The following is an 18,070-nucleotide window of genomic DNA, read 5'->3' on the forward strand; positions in this document are numbered from 1 at the left end:
AAAATAAAGGAAGGCTTCAGTGCTGCCTTGTAAGATCGGGTACCGTCTACTTCCCGAAACTAACACAGTTCATCGAGGGGTTTATGTCGCGGATTATTGCGAACAAACGCCGTTTCTCCTGTCCTGTTTGTGTATTTCCCACAGCCTGTTGTCTGTATCGATCCGACGCAGTGTCACAGTGTAAATGTGTAAATTAATAATAAATCTGTAGTGGGAAGCTCTCACGGGAAAACCATACGCTCCAGCAATTACACCCATCCCCATATCAACACACTGGCCTAGTTAGCAGACGGCTAACGTTAGCTACTCCTGTTACCTGGCAGTATTGGCCTTTATATTTACTTTATTGCGTGTCCGCTGCAGCTATATCGATAAATATAAATATAAATATATATATTGATAAACGGTAACATTTAATCTAACATCTCATCGACCGTTGATGGTTTATAAGTTAGCGTTAGCACTAGCCTTTATTTAGCTTTATGTAGCTTTACAATATGGCGTTCAGTTACTCTTAAAAGAACTAGAAAACCGTTTGTTTTGTAAACTTAACGTTTATTTATCACTTTATTTTCGTGTGGCTTCACACTTTATACAGTGATAGTGTTATTTTTGTTTTTGTATTTTAGTTTTGGGAGCGTCACCAACCACGTAGCGGCCGTTTGCTAACCAACGTTAACGGCTTTGGCTAACGTTAGCTCGCTAGCTTATCCTTAGCTGTGACACACAAAACGGTGTAAAAAAAAAAAAAAAAAAAAAGATCGTGTATGTGTGTGTATGTGGTGGGGGGGGGGGAGGTTAAAAATTACGCTCAAATCGTAAATCTACACCACTCCGTCCAACTCGGTAGCGTGATTATCGAGCTAAGTGCGAGATCGCCTGACCCACCCTTCGACAGCGCGGGGCTCGGAGCTGTGCCCGCAGCGGCAGCCTGACTTCAACTGCCGTTTGTTTACGCTGATCCCAGAGTTCCCCCGAGCCCCTTGCCCGTTGCAACGTATCCCTCCGCACCACACACGGAGCACTCATAACGGAACGTTTAATGGGCCAACCGGCGACTAACCGACGTCTTTTTGTGCTGCTAAACCCGTGAAAGTATTTAATTTTCAGAATGGGCTGTTTTTACTTATTTTCTTGTGTGAACATTCAAAGCGGACTAGTTTCCGTGAGAGGGTTTCTTCATTTTGTTTAAAATACGGGAGGTTTTTATTGTTGTGTTTTTAACTCGGCGGCAGGCTGTGTGGTCAGCAAATAAAAATAAACCCTATTGTCTTACGTATAAAACGTGTTTAATGTGTTCTACTTGTAATATAATGTAATTCGAAAGTATTTACAATAACTTATATTTTCTAACTTTTAACCGTTACCCCTTATTTGCACATAGTAGCGTCCATAAAAATGCTCCGGACTGCTTTCTTGGTGTGGATTACGTACTTCTGATTGACTACTGGCGCGTCCAATCAGAAAATACTTTAAGCTTAGCAACAGCAAAGTTACCCTCTTGTCCAATCAGGAGAGAGAGGTGTGGACTCTACCGCGCTCACGATTGTACCATTTGATTGGCTAAACCGCCCGTCAGTTATGACGGACTTGTGGGCGATGTAGTTCGGTGCGGAGGCGTCCGCCAGCGCTTCGCCGAAATCAGAACGCCATGTCCCAGAATTCAACAGGAGTTACAAGCAGCAGCATGCGCACGGCTGGAGGCGGAGCTGCTATATAAACACGAGCTCCCTCTTCTTGAGTAGCACACTGGACACTGTTGTGACGGTGGAGCGTCGTCTCCGGGTGAACGTGAACGGTGACAGCATCGAAACAGTTAATGGTAGTTAGCGACAGTTGCTCTGACAAACCCTTGGAGGAGTAACAAGTGTTTACTTTCGGTTGGCGAGAGTTAGTCTTCTTTTAAAACGTCCAAACTCAGAACTTTCTCCCGTGATATCGGCTCGTTCTGGAGAAGTATATTTTTGTTCAAATTAACGTCTTTTAACGAACTTTTTGTAGCTGAGTTTTTTTTTTCCCCGAGGGCGTGAACAATGATCTGAAATGCGCTAAAAAAAAAAAAAAAAAAGAAAGAAAGAAAGATAAAGCAGAGCCTTATTGGAGCGGATCATCGGGATGACAGAGCCAGCGGAGCGGACCCATCATCACCTGAAAACTTCAGGCAGCCCATCAGGTGGGATCGGCGGAGACGCTATGGAGCATCTCCCAGCCAGCAACCGTGGTGGACCGGAGAACGGCGACAGGGGGCGACAGAGAGAGCAGCAGCAGCGGCAGAGGCAGCAGCGGCGGGCGGAGAACTGTGTGGATATCAACACAGACAAGTTATGGCAAACGAAAGGCGGACAGAGGGGGGTGTGCCCTGCCTTAGCAGCCGGAAACGAGCTCCCAAAGTGCCCGATTGCAGCTCAGCCTCATCCGAGAGCCGATGTCCACGCAAGGGGGGACGGTCATCACACCTCGCAGGGGGGGAAAAACGGCGACGGTGGATCGCCGGGGGAGGAGACGTTAAACCAGGTGCAAGAGGAGAGTTTGCTCATCGACTCCGACACCGGGTTGGATGCGCGTCTGGGCAAGAAGAGGCACCGGCGCAGCAAGACCTCCAAGAAGAAGCGCAACTGGAAGCCTTATTACAAACTTTCCTGGGAGGAGAGGAAAGCCCTGGAGGAGAAAGAGACAGCCAGGGCTTCCCGGGTGAGAGAGGAGATGTTCGCCAAAGGGCTCCCGGTGGCCCCTTACAACACCACCCAGTTCCTGATGGACGAGCACGACCGGGAGGAGCCCGACCTCAACACCGAGACCGGGGTCAGGCGACCCTCCGGGGTCGGTGGCCGCATGGAGGACACGGGCAGCGAGGAGGAGCTGTGCGACAACGAGGTGACCGACGATGATGACGGCAGCGGCGGAGGCAGCGACGGCATCGGGAGGCCCGGCAACGCAGGTGGGGAGTTTCTCCAGAGAGACTTTTCCGAGACCTACGAGATGTACCACGTCGAGAGCCTGCAGAATATGACCAAGCAGGAGCTGGTCCAGGAGTACCTGGAGCTGGAGAAGTGCATGTCCCGGCTGGAGGAGGAGAACAACCGGCTGAGGCGCGCCGTGGAGCCCGGGGGTCCGACCGTGGAGGGCTCCCTGGTGCGGCTCGGAGAGCTGGAGAGGGAGCTGGAGAGACTCAAGGCTCAAAACACGGAGCTCCTCCTGCAGAACCAGCCCAGTAAGGACAGGGGCCAGGTCGCTACCAATTAAAACAAACCTTTTGAAGGTAAAAATGGGACTGCTGCATTTTTTTTTTTAAATTGTCATCAGTTTTCTGTAATCAGTTTGTCATCTGGACAATGAAGTCCTCGCATTGCAATGCAATACTTGACGTTTCTTTTTTTTCTATTTGGACTGTAAAGGGTTGTCCTGTTCAAGTTATTATTATTTTTTTATTTTTTTTTCCCCAAGAAGAAAAATGTAAATATTTCAAAAATCAGATTCTTTTTATAAAGAGAATGTATTTGACAACACGACACTTTGTTTTTGTTTACCGGGTCAACATCGTAGGTATCCATTGATATATATATCGTACTGTTCCATATTTGAATTTTAAAAACAAACATGGTATGTTGCATTACCCCCCCCCCCCCAGAAAATATCAACTACAAATTACAGCTAATTGGCCCAGCTTGCAAAAGACCGTTGTTTTGTTTTTGTTTTTGCAGAAATAAACTACCAGAGTGAACATTTTAACAGTTGTGTGTTAACATAAGTTCAAATAAAATTTTGAAATTCTGCTGTCATGTGTTGTAAGTGCTGCAAGACACAGGAAGCGGCTCATCTGGAGTGCAACTGCTGTTTGTGTGTCAGCATAAATAATCACAAAGGGGAGTTTTTCTTCTCCTCTTGTAAAGGATCCTGAACTGGGCCGAAATGGGCTCTGATAGGAGGAATACACGGGGCTGTAGCCAGAGAGGGGGGAGGAGGGGGGATGCTCTTTATGAAGGTTAACACACACTGAGTTATATCTGTTCATTCCTCCTCTTCTGAAACACTTTGAGTGATTATGTAAAAAAATATTCAAAGAAGGCTGCAAAAGTTTTACTAAAGATTTTATATTTGCATAAGATTTGAATAGATTCCCAAGAAGTTACAGTTAATTTCTTTGACCGAATGCAATGATATTAAACTATTAATATGAGTTAAAATGTGAAGAGCCTCGGTGGTTTTAGATGAAGTTTCTCTCATGTTCAGAGGCAATAATCTGTGCCACTCGGCCTGGAGAGACCTTATTCATCTGCGGCCTCTAGAGGGCGTCAGCCAGCTCCATGAGCCCTCATCTTCCTCCTACAAGGTTGTGTGTGTGTGTGTGTGTGTGTGTGTGTGTGTGTGTGTGTGTGTGTCTCAAAAACAAACATGCACATTTGTTGTTGTTTTTTTTAAACATAGTTTCTGTTTATTTACATCATATAACCTTTTGCTTTAAAGCACACAGCCATAAGGGGGGGGGGGGGACTTTCTTCTTTTTTAAGTCCAGTCATTTTTCATATTAGTTATACTCAAAAAAAAAAAAAAAAAGCAAATTCCAAAATGTACACAATACAATATGTTACATATTAAAGATAGTATGTACAAAAAGTGTTTTTTAAAATACAACAATGAGACATCAGGTCAAGACAACAGGCGCCAATGATGGGAGTCGCTGGCTGTTTTTTGGGGGAGAAAGTGTGAGTCTGTTTTGACCTTAATGTAAGTTTTTAGGGTTAGGGCTTTGTGAGGTGTACCATATTCACACACTGTGGATCACTTAGGCAGAGAGAGAGAAAGAGAGAGAGAGAGAGAGAGAGAGAGAGATGACCTCCGCTGTTAACGCCTGTGTTGAAGGCAAAGAGAGAGGTGCATAGACATGTCCTTGGCTTTGAAAATGTGCTCTCAGTTAGGCCGCTTGTATTTTAAAATGTACACATCTTTGGGTCAGCGCCTTAAGTTAGTTCACACTGTCGACCACAGCAGAGGAGGGAGGGAGGGAGGGAGGGAGGGAGGAGACCCAGAAACAACAGAAGGAAACGGAGAGATAAGAACTGACATGGCACCGGAGAAAAAAAAAAAAAACATTCCAGAAAATCAGGCACTTGTAGAAACAAAAAATCTTGAGGTAAGACAAGATTATAACTTATTTATTATTATTATTATTATTATTATTTCTTCACTGGGTTATTTGGTCAGGAAAACAATGTGACACCTCCTTTTTTTGTGATACAGGCCATCATTTCCTTTAATGTACCATTTCTCCCAGCAGTCAGGGAGGATTCATTAGAGCCTGACCTTATGGAAAACTCCCCCCCTCCCCCACACCTCCCTTAAGGTTATTAAATGTGTAGACAGGTGAACCCTCAGAGGTGGAGGAGGAGATGAAAACACACCTCCACAGACTGGGGTGAACATGTAGCTGTCTGTGAAACACTTTTTCTCCGTCTCTTTTTATAAGAGAGGGGGGGGGGGATGCACTTTGTGTTGTGATCTCTGTAAGGGGGGGAGGGGGGCAACGCTCAGTAATCTGAGGCAATAATGACAAAACAAACGAGGTCAGGGCTGAGCTTGCCCCTCCGATATAAAGGAATAATTACCAGATGACACTCCCTTGCTACATGTAGTCACCAGATAGTTTGCGTAACGAGCCGATGCAACGTCGCTGGAAGTTTTGTCACCAGATAAAACTTATTCGTAAGACCTCGAAGAGATAAAGGTTTTCTGCACAGTGCTGAGAATCAGAGAGAAAAAGGCCATCTATGAGAGAGTAAGGAACAGGTATAGTCGTGTTTTATCTCGTCTCCTTTTTGAACAGGTACACCAAAAAGAGGTGAAAATCACAATAAAAGTACTTTTTTTTTTTTACTTTAATACAAAATATATATAATATATATATATTGAATATAAAACAAAAAAAAATTAATATATTAAGGGAAACATTTTCAAGTAACATCTTGAAAGAAATGACTGTGCACTTTTTTTTTGTACGCACACTTTTTGTAAACCATAAAAAAAGGAACTAAAAAAAAAGTAAAAACAAAATATGATAACATAATATTTATATTTACAAGGTTAACTTAACAAAAGGCTTTGTACAAATGTTACAAAAAATTGTTCAACACAAACACCTGCACGCTCGGACATGATCACAAATATTGTTGCGCAAAACACACATGAACATTATTGACAAGTACAGAGAGAGACGACTGTTTTTATTGAACGTGTTTGTGACCGACTGAATCCGTCGTTTGGAGTATAAATGAGAGTATTACAGTGTCTGTTGGTCTGAGGAGTGAAAAATTAGGAAGACTGATATAAAAAACAGTTGGGATCCCTCTTGAAATTGAAGCTGACCATTAACTTTGTGTAATTATAAGCGTCTCTTCTGTTAGTTAAACCCCCACTTTGATTAGAAGCACCAAGTATCTCAGGAACCAGAGGGAGATCCTTTTGTAGGGATTCAACCCGTCTAATTAACGCCGCCTGCGAGCCAGGCAGGAAAGGTAGCGGACCCGAAGGGGGGGAGAGAGGGGGGGAAGGATGCTCGGTTTCATTAATTCTTGGCTGTAACGTTGATTGTGATGAGGTCTGTTTGTGTCTCTGTATTATTTCTATAAAAGCACACATACAGGAAGAGAAAAATAAAACAACAACAAAAGCTTTGGCAACACTGGAATGCCCCCTGCCATGCAAATGGAGCTTATCGGGAAAAAAAACAGTAAAAAGGGGGGCTGGGCTGCTCTTTAAAGTTCATTGGTACACTGTGTTGCACCTGGCAACTAACCACGACCCTGTTTTTCACGCTGCTGCCGGTCTACTGACCTGCAGGGAGTCAGCAGCTCAGCCTGGACCCCCTTCCCTCCAACCCCCCAAACCGCCTTCAGAATCAGCCACTTTTCCTCAGAGTGAAGGGTGGAGGTCAGCTGACAGGGCTCACAGGTACTGGTGGAATCTAGAGGTGGGTGCTTGACGCGTAGCCGGTCCTTGCTCGAGTCCGTCTGCATCCCGAGGCAGCCCTGGTGTTTTGACCTGGTTTTGAGTGAAGGGAGACAGGGAGAAGTCATTGACAGTCATTGGGGGTCTCTTGTCGGACGTCTCAGTCGGGGAGGCCACCACGGTGTGCCTGCGCCAGGCCCGTCTCTTCCTCCTCGTCTCGGGCGACAGCGGTTTCCGCAGCCCCACGCTGCGCAGGTCGTCGGCCGAGCCCAGCAGGCGAGCGCGGACTTGCTCCGCCAGAGACCTGCCCCCTGGGCCGGTCGGGGTGAAGGAGGCGGCCTCGCTGGGCGGCAGGGCGGGCTTGGGCCGGGCCGGGCGCAGGCTCTCCTGGCTGCTGCCTGAGGAGGGGTTGGTTCTGGAGGTGTCCCTCCTCGCTCTGGGTGCGCTGTCCGGCCCAGAACTAGCCCCATCGCCCTGAGCCGCGGCCCCGGACAGCTCCAACAGGTCCAGGGAGCGAGCCTTGGCCTTCTCCGACTTCAGCTTCTTCCTGGCCAGAGTGTCACACTGGATCAACTTGTGGGAGTTGAAGGAAGGCCGCGAATGCAGTTTATGAGTGGTGGAGGAGGAGGAGAAGGAGGAGGATGAGGGCGTGGTGGAGCGCGCTCCTCCTTCACTCCTGTCCGCAGAGTCCGGCGTGTTTGTGAGGGCTGTGGGCGGGGCGAGAAGGTTCGTGGGCGAGAGAACGGGGGGCTTGTAGTGCGTGTAGAGGAAGCTGCGCGGGGCTGCTGGCGGCTGTGTGCTCGCTGGTGTTTTCGGGTGTTTATCGGGTCTCTCCTGGGTGAGGGAGCGCGAGGCGAAGCCGCTCTCGTTGTCCGTCTCGCTCACCAGCTCGCTGTGCTCGTCGTCGGCGTCGTCCCCCCTCCCCTCTGACCCCAGGCTCCGCCCTAACGTGGAGAGGGTCGAGTAACCGGAAACAATGGAGCGAGCATCCTCTGGAGCTCTCCACTGCGGCCCCTTCGCCTCCACCCGCGCCTCCTCCTCCTGCAACAACACGGCTGCCTGCCTTCCTCCTGCCTCCTCTTCCTCTTTACAGCACGGCCGACTGGGAATGACCGCCACCGCCTCCTCTTCTACCTCCTCTTTCGCTCCGCTTTCTGCAACTTCCTCGTCTTCCTCTTCCTCTTCTTCTTCCTCGTCGTCGTCCTCCTCTCCTTCTGCTCGAGGGGCAGTGTCTCCTACCGGCGACTCTGCCTCCTCTTCCTCCTCCGCCCCTAGATGTCCGGCTTTGATCGGCTCGTGCTCCGAGTCGTCGTCGGTGCTGCTGCCCACACGGCGGCCGTTATGGCGCTTCCTGCGTTTGCGACCCGTGACGGCTGACATGATGGACAGCGTCAGGAAGTCCTTGGGCGTGAGGTCTTTCTTTGACCCCCACGACCCCTGAAAAATAAACAAAACGTCACGTCATACACGGCGCTTTATACGTTTTCCACATAAGCTGAACTACCGCTGGTATCTGTGCGGTGGGAGAACAACCTGGCATCGTGTGAGGAGACGCTTACCTTTGATTTAGCTGAGTCACTGTTGGTTGAGTCTGGGGAGAAGAGGATACAAACATCAGCGGGTCAGAACCATCGGCGTTAACAAAAGGCCAGAACAGTCACGGTGGAGGACACAGAGGAAAGTTGGTGTGATCATCATTTCTTTGAAGGACACACACACAATAAATCACAGGAAACTGCTCGGCCCTTTAAACCCTGATGTCACTGCGGGTGTTTTCCCATCGGCTGCAAAGGGGGAAAACACCTGCTGTGACATCACCGATTGGGGCGTGGCCAGAGCGCAACAATGCTTGAATGCTCTCTTTGTATTGAACAGCAGTTTTATGTCCTCTTTCTGATTAATATTAAAAAAGAAATGACGAGACAAATCTTAAAGGAACTTGTCCTCCTCTGTGCCCTCCGACCTCACAAACTGAAAAACAACACAGATGTTTACACACTGGAGTATGTGGAGGAGAAACAATGATTGGGTGAAGCAGGGGTTTTTTTGGGGGGGAAGAACAGCATTAGGAAAAACCACGGCACACACCGATGACATCACCGAAAAACACTGATGACATCAATCAGTGAAAGAAGCGTTTGGAGGCGTGAAGAGCAGAAAATGAATTTCAAACACAAACACAAACACACACCAATGCGGGGGGGGTGATCTGTTTCCGTCTTTCACCGAGTGTATGAATCTAAAGCTTTTTTTGGTTTGGGGGGCATTGGGGGGGGTGGCCCGCCTCTCGAGGGGCTCTAGATGGAATAGTTTCTCACGTACCAACAACAGTGATAGTAAAACCAGTTTATTTTGTGTGCTGCCTCCAGGTGTTGGCTCTGGAAGTGGGACAAACATTAACTCTTCGTATCCTACATGCACCGCCCTTAAGTTTCCCCAAAACTGAAGCAGCCTTTCAGAGTAAAATCTCTTGGTAAACCTGAAATCTGATTGGATTGCCTGATAACTGACTAATGGTTTAAGTTAATTAAGAAGCATAAAACCAAATCCGTGTCTGGTTTTAAGCTTCTCTGATGTGAGAATTCCCAACTTTTTATTTTTATATAACTGTTAAGTGGATATTTTCGGACTAAACAAACAATTTGAAGACGACAGCTTTTTCCAGACAGGCATTTTTCACTATTTGCAGATATTTCTAGACAAACTCACTGAAAAAGAATTATTAGCTATTAATAAAATAGTTGTTAGTTGCAGTTCTACTTCTACTCTTGCCTTCAGTTTCAGCTATAAAAGTTATTAAAAATCTGAAAAGTGTAAATTTTTGGTAACAATCCATGAAAATATCATGTCTGCTCTTTTATTTTGCTATATTTCTGAGGTATTTTACTTTGAAAGACCACTTTGGATTACTCCTTTATTCGAGGGGTCTAAGGACAGCGGGTGTCATATGTTGTACGGACTGTGCTTTGGACTTTGGGCTGTGAAAGGGACTTTCTCTGTGTGCAGATTCACCAGCTGTGAGCTAACTCTGATAGCTTAGCTTGGACCATTCTGGGAAACTAAATGCTTTTACTTAGAAGTTCACCAGTGATATCAAAACTGTGGAGGAAGAGTGAAAGTCTGAGCCACCAGTGAGCCTCACACACATAAATCAAGGTAAAGGTTCATCTTTGAAATGAAAGGTCAGAAACAGCGCCATCTAGAGTCCCTTTGGAGCTAAGAGGAGTTAGGAGCCCGATGATTGGACTGCAGTGACTGAAATTGCCCGTGGGATGACAACAAGACAGGCCACACAGTGAGAGAGTTGTCTCTCAGTGACAGACCCCAGCAGCTTTAACAGGCAGAGAGCAACCAGTCATCCATTAATTCATTAGTCCGACTGGGGCGACACTGAAGTGACATGTTCTTACAGAGACCCCCGTCTGACACTGAGAGCGAGACGCCGACTTTCAGGAGGGTAATGGAGACCATGGAGACACAAACCATCACCACCACTAACAGTTTCTCTCTCTCTCTCTCTCTCTCTCTCTCTCTCTCTCACCCACACACACACACACACACATTATTTCACTTTCACAATATGATGCACTGGCTCTGTTGCGCGCACACACACACACACACACATATTGCCAGGGGAGTTCCCATCCTACCGCAGTGGCTGCTCCACAGGCTCAGCTAAGAGAAGGAAATGAGGAAACGTACAGAGAAAGTGAAAGATGAGCAACGTGGAGGGGAAAAAGAGGTCAGCTGAAAGGAGAGAAGTATAGGCACGCTATCAAACACAGAAACACTCCAAGTGCTAACGGATGTAAGGATTCATTTCTTATGCTGTGTTCCAGTTCCAGGAAAAGTAGGGAATTCTGGCTTCAAACTGGGACAAACTTCCGTGGAGGAATATCAAAGTCATTCGCTGTCACGGATTCTTAGAAATATGCTCTCAATAGAAAAATTTCAATCAAAAGTGTCTTTTACTCTCCCATTTAAAAAGAAAATCCATCCTGACAGCTGGTTTTTTTTTTGCCACCCTCAGTTTCGCTGGAACACACAAATTGTAATTATGAAGCACTAATGGGGGAATTTCCTACTTCCAGCTTTAAACGGAGAGCAACATTCAATTTTGGGGGTTGCCAATTACAGCTGCCCGAATGCTATTGGTCGGCTCGGTCAGAGCTAGCAGTCACTGGCAGTAAGCAGCTCACCTGAGGCCTCCCCGAGCAGAGCGGTCCTGCCGATGTTGGACAGCAGGTGGTCTATGTTGGGGGCGGGCTGCACGTCCTCCGTGTCCACCGGCGTCTGGACGGATCAGACATTAAAAACATTAAACAGGCTGTGATTTACTGCGACCATCTCTGCGTTGATGCATCTATCATCAACTTCCTGACACTTGTGGAGATTAAGAGGAAGATTCAAACAACGTGCAGGGAACTGAACGTTCAACCGATGTGATTTCTCTACAGATTATTGCCTTTGAATCGATGTTTAGCACATTTTTTTTTGCTTTATCTGTTTTCTTAATCACAAAGATAGAAGTACAAGAAATTTTATTTGAGTAAGTCAATCACTATGATTGCGTGCGACCTTGCAGACAGTATAATCCCTCAACTGCATGATGTAAAGAAAGATCAATACATCTTTTATTTTAACTGTACATAGCTGAATCATAGCCACAGATAATTAAGTCATTTCATCTCAGATTCAGCCTTAAATACTTGTTTTTCTTTAAACATGAAAGAAATCATACAAAATAATCCAGAATTGCATATATTATATTATATAAGAGCTGAAATTATATTATATTATATAAGAGCTTTTCTTGTTTGGGGGAAAAACACATTGGAACAAGGCAGTTTGCACACTGGCTGCTGTCAGCGCCGAGCAGTGCAGCTTCACATTTTTGTGGTTTGTTAATAAGTGTACTTACTAGTTATTTCACACCTTCACTTGAAAAGATTCTCAGATAATGAAGTCACAAAACAACATATTACTTGCGGTTGTCAGAGCTACTGTAGCTGAATCTCCCCAGTGTGTGAGTGTGAATAAGTCCTTAGTGTCTGCGTGCTATTAAACAACAATATGGGGAAACAAACCTTTTCATCCTTGTCTTGCTCATCAGCGAAAAACCAGAGGCCCTAGAAGAAACACAAAGAGATATTCAGAATAAGAAGGATTCTTTATTTTTGTGTGTGTACGTGTGTGTATGTGTGTGTTTGTGTGGCATCTCTCACATGTTGGATGAGCGTCTCGACTATCTTGTAGCGGTCGGGCATGTGTGTGACCATATCTTTCATGTTGTCCTCAGACGTCCGGACCAGCGTCGGCCCGAACACCAGAGCCAGGTTACGAGGCTCCATCTACACACACACACACACACACACACACACACACACACACACACACACACACACACACACACACACACACACACACACACACACACACAAACAAACACACACACACCAGGTAAAGACAAAGGGACGTTAATACCAAGGACATCGCACTGACACGTGATTATATTCTGATCATATTTACAAACACACCTTGTTTTTGTCGGAGCTGTCGGCTACAGTCTTCAGGTGACCGACCAGGAACTTCAGAGTGTGGTAATAATGATCGGGAAGGTCTCGGATCTACGAAAGTGGAGGAATAACAAAACTGATAAACCTGTTGAACTTGCCTGACTTCTACCACACACACACACACACACACACACACACACACACACACACACACACACACACACACACTAGCCAAGTAGGCCAACGTTCATGCTGAAATTCATTCATTCATTCATTCATTCATTCATACAAACAAACACGTACCAGTTTCTTCATGGTCTTCAGTCTTTCTGATGCATTTTCCATCCGATTGGCGTCGATGAAGTCGTTGTACTTGTCTGCGAGGGTATTAGGAATATTAAAATAAAGATAAGGTGAGTCGGTTTGACAGGAATGTGTGACGATGTGAGTTTGTGTGATGGCTTGTCCCGACATGTCTGGACTCACCGTTGGTGAAGAGCGGCTCTGGAAGTTTCCTGAAGAAGGATTTGAGTAAACTGCTCACGACGTTGAGGTCCTGCCACTTCTGTTGACAGCAGAAGACACAGAGAGGAGTCAGTGATCTCAGTGTTTTACCTTCTGCCTCTAATGACACAGTGTTGTTGTTGAGTAAACTTAAACCTGTCAGTTAAATGTGTTTTTTCTGCATCAGTTTGGATATATTTTTCCTACAGTAAGCGTACAGGTGTATTTCCTCACCTCCTCTGCGGGGTTGATGTCGACGCCCTTGTTGAGCTGATCCTGGAGCATCGACACCATGGCGTTGTTCCCGGGGACTCTGTAGATCCCGGTGTACTCCAGACCCATGTCCTCCACCAGACCGCAGCAGATCTCCACGATCAGCGGGATGAACTGAGACGGACGTAGAGACGGACAGAGACAGAGTTAATCACAAGTGAAACGTTTCAGCGCGCTCAGGTAAGACGGAGAGGATATCGAGGCTAACCTTGTTGTTCACACCCGGCTGACAATCCTCCAACCGCACACCGAAGGCTTTGGGCCCGGCCTTCTTTGTCTTCTTCATGATGTTGATTCCCCAGGGAGACTTCGGAGGGCCGCTCTCATCTAAACACAGATCAAACAAATACTTCAGAGCCTCAGTATTTATTTATTTTAAAGGCTCTCAAAAAAAGCCCGTTGAGTATTCTCACATCTGCGGCCCCGAAAAGATTTTAAAAAAGAGATAATACACCACCTGCAACTGAACCGTTATATTTTAACATACAGATTTAAAGGTAAAACAGATGTGGGCATCTTTCTTTAAACAAACTGGTTGAAGCATTATAAATAGTACAGTGAAAAGGGATGATAAGTTGCAATAATCAAAATTAGTGACATTTTGGTGCGATTATTTTCAGTCTTTCCTAAATAAAATAAGAATAGATATCATATTAGTGTTGTACCCTGGCTCTAATATAAGAGCTTGTGTCCACTATGTGTTGTACTTGTTGGCATAAATAATAAAAGCTGTAACTGTAGCTCTATAGTTACCATAAACTTCTGATATTTGATCCAAAACAAATCATACAGTTGCCAGCTTTTGAGGTAGTTATTCACTGACAGTGCCTAATTTGGTATCCTTGACTACGTAAATCTGTGAGTTTTGACTGTGGAAATTAAACTTTTTTGTTCTGTAGAGATTTTTTTACCCTGAGCTCCACTTGAAGAGATAATGGATGGCAGACTTTGTGCTCCAGTAAATTCATAACTTATTTTTTTTTGCACAGTGAGTAGAATACTGCCAGTATTGTTTCTCGTTCCCTGACACTGACCTTTGCCCTCTGGTTTGGGGGAGCGCGGTGCACCGGCAGCGTTTTCCGCCTTGGCGAGCAGGAAGGGAGGCTTCATGCGGGGCATCCTGGGAGAGGAGTCGGGTTTGCTGCCTGTCGGACTGCAGGGGGAGACAGAGAGACAGGTTTAATTCAAGCTGTCGGATGAGTGCAGTGGTGAAGGGAATCTTATCATCAGGGGACTCACCTCTGTTTTCTGTAATCATTCAGTTTCTTATTGATGAGCGCCTGTCTGGAAAAGCCGAGCTCCTGCAACAAACAAACACACCTGCGTTTATAAAACCTGCAACAGAGGAGGTTGGAATCTGACAGGTAAAGCTGCGTCCTCTGACCTCGCTGTCAGTCTTGCTGTTCTCCCTGATGACCTTGATCCAGTCCAGCATGTCCTCTCGGTCCTCGGCCTGCAGCAGGTACTCGCAGAAGTCCTGGGTGGTGAGCCGCAGAGCGTGCTTTCGTTTTGTCTCACTGTACGCGATGTCCACCAGGCAGCCTCGGATGCTGATCGGCTGCTCGTCCTCGGCCGCGCCTCCGATCGTGGCCCCGCGAAGCACCGCCTCCCTCTTGTCCTTGTAGAGGAACAGCGAATGGGAGCGAAGGACTGAAAAGACTCTCTTCCACGGACGCATGCCGCTACCCACCTTCTGTGAAGGACAGATGAGATAAGATGTGAGTCTTTAAATGGGTTTTTTCTGCCTTCATTTATTTTCTAATTAAGCCCGGTGTGCCCACCTTGCCCTTCTCCGTGAGGATTTGTTTGTAGTGCAGCCATCCTTCTCGTCGTACGTCGCTGTAAGTGATGTTTCCCAGCTCTGAGGTGGAGTGGCGTTTGGATCGAACCTCCTCTGCAGTCCCAAGGTTGTCCAGAGACTGAAACAGGAAAGGGAAAAGTTCAGCACGTACACAGGTTTGAAGGTTGAAGCACCTTGACTGCAGAAATTAAAATCACCAAAGGCACAGACAGGCCAACAGATGAACACAAGTGGATGGAAAAGACAGATATTTAAAGGTCCAGTGGGTAACATTTAGGAGGATCTATTGGCAGAAATGGAATAAGAGTTTTAATTACTGTATAATCAGCTCACAATAAGAGTTGTTCTGTTTTCGTTACCTTAAAATGAGCTGTTTTTATCTACAGAGGAAGCGAGTCGTGTTTGATTTACGAGAGTTTTGTGGCTACTGTAATTTTTCCGACATGCTTGGTTAAGTTGGTTTCAATCTGCAACTTCACCGCTAGATTCTACTAAATCCTACACACTGAACCTTTAAACCGAGACTATGCAACTATTGAAGAAAAGGTTTTATCTTAGAAATAAAAAGTTTTGTTGCTACAGACTTACTCATGGTGGATAATGTTAGCTAATGCTAGCAAACTTAAGCCAAACGTACCAGTAATGTCAGATTACTGAGACACTTCAGTGACTTTCTGTCTCTCTAATTCTTGTGCTGCTGTTACACTACATCTTAGCATGTCACAGGTTAAAAAAAAGAAAAGTAAAACATGAATTGAGACTTAAATTCTAAGGTGAAGTGAAAATGAAAATGCATGAAATGATCTGCCACCGTCTACGTTGATCACTTCTTTTACACGACTTTACAACTATAAATAAAGAAAGACACTGTTTATGTAATGGTGTCAACTGTCAGATATTCTTTTTTTAGTCTTAAAATTAAGTTTAAAGTATGTTTAATGTATCTGTTAAGCTGCAAGACCTCCATTTTAGTTTTTTTTTAAGTTTTCTTGGGTTTATTTTCTGACAAAATAACATGTGAATGCTTCAGCAGTCCACCTGACAGTAGCTGACCTCGGCCAAAATAGTGAGAAAAGAAAGACAAGAGTCAGTAAAAATGAGGCTGACGCTTTGTGTGTGAAGAACTCACCCCCTCTGTGAAGAAACTCTTCACTCTCTTTGGTAGCCTCCTTGTGAAGTAAAACAACACAACTGAGAGTTAACTGTCAAAATGTCTGCCTGCACATGTCATTCAATAGATGCCATTTTGATGTAGCTGACAGCCAACTGTCTCGGTCTGATGGTACTCACGAAAATACTCGTCCTTCCTCTCTGAACGTGTTGAGTCCTTCGTCACATGACTTGGAGCGCTCGGTGGTGATGGCTAGAAGATAGGAGGAACGGCGACTGGATTTAATACTGCCTGCTCGATGAGAGGATGAATGAGCACAGAGAGAGAGAGAGAGAGTAGAAAAGAGAAACAAAGAGAAAGAGACAGAGAGAAAGACAGAATGTTGATGTAATGCCAATCACCAGTGTGGACGGTGTTGGATTAGGAGACGGGGATAGCGAGGGAGGGTGCAGGAGGTGGTGGAGGAGGAGGTCGAGGGGGGGTATGAGTAGTGAGTGAACGGGTGGCGTGGTGAGGATGGATGGTGGGGAGGTGAGCTCGAGCGGTGGGTTAGATTCAATTATCTGTGGTCGCTTTTCTCACCACTGGCATGCAGATACATCCTCTGTACACACAGACTGACATGCGCTTGTTTAAAGAAACACATCATGCAAGTCTATTGTGCAATTTTACCTAAACACACTGAATCTACGGCTTCATGCACATCTGGAAAAAGAGACAAACACATTCTGTTTGTACAATTTTCTTTGTGTCAAACATGCGATCTACAAACGCACCATGCACAAATACTACAGCACTGCTAAAAACCTCATCTTTCCAAGGATTTGTCTTATTATTGAGTCCAAAAAGTCTAATTTTGGGAATATTTCGACCTCTTTCCCAGTAAAATCTAATGTTGTAGAAATGAATGTCAGTATTATGAAAGAAAACTGAATTATTATGCAAACTGCTGCACTAGAATCATGAAAAATGAAAATTCAAACAATTTCATTTGAATTAGACTGCAATTGGCAGATTTTTCTGCTTCAGTTGACTTTTAAGACTCAATAATTGGCAAAAAACACTTGATAAAATGTAAGGTACAGAGGACCAACAACTTTTAAATGCATGCTTCATCAACCCCTCTCTGAAGTAAAAAGAGGGATCGTCTCCATCGCAGGTAAACGCCACAAATAAGATGCTTCTCTGCTGCATGCAGTGGGGAGCGAGGGAGAGGAGAAGGGGGGAGGAGGGGGCACTCACTGCAGTCGTGTGAGAAGAGCCTAGTGAGGGGGAAGGTGAAGGTAGGGGAGGCGGGGCTGGCGACCACGGCGGGCGCCGAACTCATGCCGCTGGACACCACGGAGGACGCCGGCACGTGGCGGGCGCGCAAATCAGCGCCGGGGCTGGTCGGCTCATCTGTGGGAGGGTGGATGGGAAGGAAGGGGAGGCAGGAGGAGAAAGGAAGAGGAGATAAAGGAAGAGGGGATAGGGTTAGGTGTTAGAGAAAAAGGTCAGAAAAGGGAAAAAGAAGGAAAGTAAAAAGGGGGTTAGATTAGTGGAAGGTGTGGAAGAGGAGTTTTAAGGGAGAGGAACGGCGAGGAACCGCAGGGTTACCATCAGAGATACTAAACAAGATTTCCACTCATTTCATTCTTCCAACGGCAAAATAAACACATATAATAATCATACTCGAACAAGAGACATTTTCTTGGTTCCTGTAAGAACTGCACAAAACACTAGACCACAAACACAAGCATCCACGCTCATGTACAAATCCACAAAAAGAAGCTGAACGATCTAAAAACCTGTGCAACTGTTCCAGGTAACACACAATACAAATGCAACCTGAGCAAAGAGACAAAAAGTTACACAGGGACATGGTAGAATAGGCAAATAGTTTACGGATAACGCAGTACCTGTGCCTCCTGTTGCCATAGGAAG

General features: G+C 45.7%; 2 protein-coding genes across 11 annotated transcripts in view; one reads left to right on the top strand and one right to left on the bottom strand.

Annotated features, from left to right (window-relative positions):
- Nucleotides 1-1,736: 1,736 nt before the first annotated feature.
- Nucleotides 1,737-3,772, top strand: hexim1 (HEXIM P-TEFb complex subunit 1). Its single transcript, XM_051387896.1, has one exon. It carries the CDS (start codon nt 2,116-2,118, stop codon nt 3,241-3,243), a length of 1,128 nt encoding a protein of 375 aa, XP_051243856.1. The 5' UTR covers nt 1,737-2,115; the 3' UTR covers nt 3,244-3,772.
- A 763-nt stretch (nt 3,773-4,535) lies between these two features.
- The window catches only part of arhgap23a (Rho GTPase activating protein 23a), a 69,026-nt gene continuing 55,491 nt past the window's right edge, over nt 4,536-18,070 (bottom strand). For 7 of the 10 annotated variants that reach the window (XM_051387870.1, XM_051387866.1, XM_051387867.1 and 4 more), the window contains 17 exons: nt 17,390-17,545; nt 16,327-16,438; nt 16,166-16,205; nt 15,017-15,154; nt 14,620-14,928; nt 14,475-14,536; nt 14,270-14,388; nt 13,444-13,562; nt 13,197-13,349; nt 12,945-13,023; nt 12,762-12,835; nt 12,480-12,569; nt 12,168-12,293; nt 12,030-12,071; nt 11,142-11,235; nt 8,502-8,533; nt 4,536-8,379 (listed from right to left, as the gene is read on the bottom strand). In XM_051387870.1, coding sequence (XP_051243830.1) covers nt 6,940-8,379; nt 8,502-8,533; nt 11,142-11,235; nt 12,030-12,071; nt 12,168-12,293; nt 12,480-12,569; nt 12,762-12,835; nt 12,945-13,023; nt 13,197-13,349; nt 13,444-13,562; nt 14,270-14,388; nt 14,475-14,536; nt 14,620-14,928; nt 15,017-15,154; nt 16,166-16,205; nt 16,327-16,438; nt 17,390-17,545 — 3,185 coding nt within the window. In that variant the 3' untranslated portion in view covers nt 4,536-6,939. The remainder of the gene's footprint in view (nt 8,380-8,501; nt 8,534-11,141; nt 11,236-12,029; nt 12,072-12,167; nt 12,294-12,479; nt 12,570-12,761; nt 12,836-12,944; nt 13,024-13,196; nt 13,350-13,443; nt 13,563-14,269; nt 14,389-14,474; nt 14,537-14,619; nt 14,929-15,016; nt 15,155-16,165; nt 16,206-16,326; nt 16,439-17,389; nt 17,546-18,070) is intronic. The other 3 variants (XM_051387864.1, XM_051387865.1, XM_051387868.1) reach the window with 3 other exon arrangements.

The sequence above is a fragment of the Dicentrarchus labrax genome, unplaced genomic scaffold, assembly GCF_905237075.1.
Source record: "Dicentrarchus labrax unplaced genomic scaffold, dlabrax2021, whole genome shotgun sequence".
Classification (NCBI taxonomy): Eukaryota; Metazoa; Chordata; class Actinopteri; family Moronidae; genus Dicentrarchus; species Dicentrarchus labrax.

Coding starts and splice junctions, on each gene's coding strand:
- hexim1 (XM_051387896.1), top strand. CDS start 2,116: ATGACAGAGCCAGCGGAGCGGACCCATCATCACCTGAAAACTTCAGGC.